This window comes from Sinocyclocheilus rhinocerous, unplaced genomic scaffold (genome assembly GCF_001515625.1).
Source record: "Sinocyclocheilus rhinocerous isolate Xijiao unplaced genomic scaffold, SAMN03320098_v1.1 scaffold2300, whole genome shotgun sequence".
NCBI classification, from domain to species: domain Eukaryota; kingdom Metazoa; phylum Chordata; class Actinopteri; order Cypriniformes; family Cyprinidae; genus Sinocyclocheilus; species Sinocyclocheilus rhinocerous.
Window position 1 is genome coordinate 186705 of NW_015629642.1, and position 2613 is coordinate 189317.

Sequence of the window (2613 nt, forward strand, 5' to 3'; positions counted from 1 at the left end):
ATTCGGCCAATCACAATGCATTGGATAGCTGGCCAATCACAAGCACACCTCGCTTTTCAGACCGATGAGCTTTGTAAAAATCGACGCATTTCAGAAAGGTGGGGCATAGAGGAGAAACAATAATGTACAGTATGTGGAAAATAATGTGTTTTTTTAACCTTAAACCGCATAAACACATTTCATTACACCAAATACACCAAATAATGTTCTTTTTAGCAACATCATTTTGACCCATTATGACCCCTTTAATAAAAATATAATTAAAAAGGAAGTAAACACTGTAACCAACCGGGCACTCGGTATTCTGGGAAGTTTGTGTGCACTGGGAATCATATTTTTTCAAATAAAGCCAAGGTAACACTCATTTTACATACAGCACACAGTGAAAATTACATGAATATGACAGTGGGCAAATGCATAAAGCGCAGCATAATTTGAAATCACAAGTTTATGATCGCACGTCTTCAGTGAAGCTGAACTCTCCTCCTGTCAGCATTCAATTCAATTCAAAATTAAAGTCAAACGCATCGGCCAAACAGAAAAACTTATCGGCCGATGCCGATATTTGAAAAATGTCAAATATCGGCCGACACATCGGCCTTGGCGATATATCGGTCGACCACTAGTCTAGAATGATCTCAGAGCATGACGATTTCAAAAATACACTTACTGTAACGACTGCGGTGTTCCATAATTGATTCAGTTGTGCGAATGAAGAGAACAATGACATTGACGATGAGAAAGTGATTTTTTGTATAGATCAGTAATTTATCAATGCATTAAATGCAAAAGCAAAAGGTAGAATTATAGACTCTCATTATATATAATTTTATTTTATCTTTATTTACACATGCACAAAATAATTAGTATTTACTAACTAGTGCGACAGTATGGGTAGGCGTTCCAGGCTTTCTCATGAAAAACCAGGGCTCCTTCAGGGGCAAACATCTGAATAAAACCGGGAACCTTGCTGTAAAAGACAAAATTAATATTCATAATATTACTGGTGAATAGTTGTAAAACAGAGAAGTTGTCACAAGGGCTGCATGACATTAATAATAAGACTCAGAAGACCAATTACAAAAATGCTTGTCTTCTCAAAGTGGTTTTGAATATTTATTTTAAACAATGCCATAAATAAGAGTCATTTTATGAATATTATCCTTCAAACATAATATTTGTTTGATAAACAAGCAAACACAATAAAACATTAAAGCAAGGGTCCAGTATATAATATATCAATTTTAACCAAAAAAAATGGTTCTTGGGACGAGAGTATTTTATATACATATAGGCAGGGACAAGATGTCACATTGTTTTATGTCATAATTATGTGTTATTACAATTACCTTTAACATCTTTGGAATTATTTCATTGCTTACATTTTGCTGAAAAGTCTATTATTGTGACTTAACTCATGTAATGTTACAACATGTCTCATGATTAAGTCAAATCTTTTTTTTAAACTAGGCAATGTCTAAATTTTGTTGTTTTGTTTAGTTTTTTCCTTAGCAAGACAAAGTAAAAAGTGTGGAACTTGCCCCAGTCTTCCCCATACAGTACTGATTGGGGACTTTTCAGATTTTTCAATATTTTTGAAAGTCTCTTATGCTCACCAGGGCTGCATTTATTTTATCAAAAACACAATAAAAACTGGAATATTGTGAAATAATATTATTATAATATTTATAATAACTGTAGAATATGTTTTAAAATGTCATTTATTCCTGTAATGGCAAAGCTGAATTGTCACATGATCTTTCAGAAAAATCATTCTAATATTTTGATTTGGAGCTCAAGAAACATTTCTTATTATTTACTGTTACTTTTGTACAATTCAATGAAAACTTAATCTTTTTCTTTAAAAAAAAATTACGAACACATGGGTTTTCTTTTGAAAAAGAAACTAGAAACACGGGACATTTTACAAATCAAAATAAACGTACGAGTCTCACTAGCGCTCTGTTCTTCCGACAGATCGGGAGAGAGGGGGCGGCATTTTGCGTGATTGCGTTTACATTACACTGAGATCCGATCACAATGCGTCCACGACTACCTCTGGACCAGGATACGCTGATCGGATAACATTCCGATCAGAAGCGCGTTTACACTTGTCTTTTCAATGTGTATGTGGACAACATCCAGATACAGGTCGCATGTTAATGCCAAGTGTAAACGCAACAGTTTAGCCACGAGATGCGCCGCCGCTGTGTTATGCATTCAAAATATTAGAGAAATATAGAAGCTCAATGCGGAGAAGATCTTGATTAGGTGAAAACCGAAACCAAGCCATTCACACAGATGCATATTCAGCGCATTTTTAGACAGACAAATATGACTGCTGCACTCGCGTCTCACACAAGAGATGTAGCCATGCAAAGTTAAAACAGTTTAAACTGAGAAAACACGTCGTGAATTTGTGGTGGTTTATTCCTTTTCACTGCGTCTCATATGTTTTTAAATGCAAACTGCGTGATGGGCGATTCGGCTCTCTGTATTAAGCAATGCATAAATACATGATGCTGTTTTGTTCATAATTGTTTATGCAATTTACGAAATTATATTTGATTTATATGAGTTAATTTAGACGTAATGCAGGTTTTTTTTATAGAC

The 2613-nt window shown here is 34.5% G+C and overlaps 1 protein-coding gene across 1 annotated transcript in view; it reads right to left on the reverse strand.

Annotated features, from left to right (window-relative positions):
* LOC107739385 (phosphatidylinositol transfer protein beta isoform-like) overlaps positions 1-2613 on the reverse strand; it is a 14776-nt gene that overhangs the window by 10095 nt on the left and 2068 nt on the right. The window contains exons 4-5 of the mRNA XM_016551485.1: positions 879-970; positions 671-678 (exon numbers count right to left, since the gene is read on the reverse strand). Coding sequence (XP_016406971.1) covers positions 671-678; positions 879-970 — 100 coding nt within the window. The remainder of the gene's footprint in view (positions 1-670; positions 679-878; positions 971-2613) is intronic.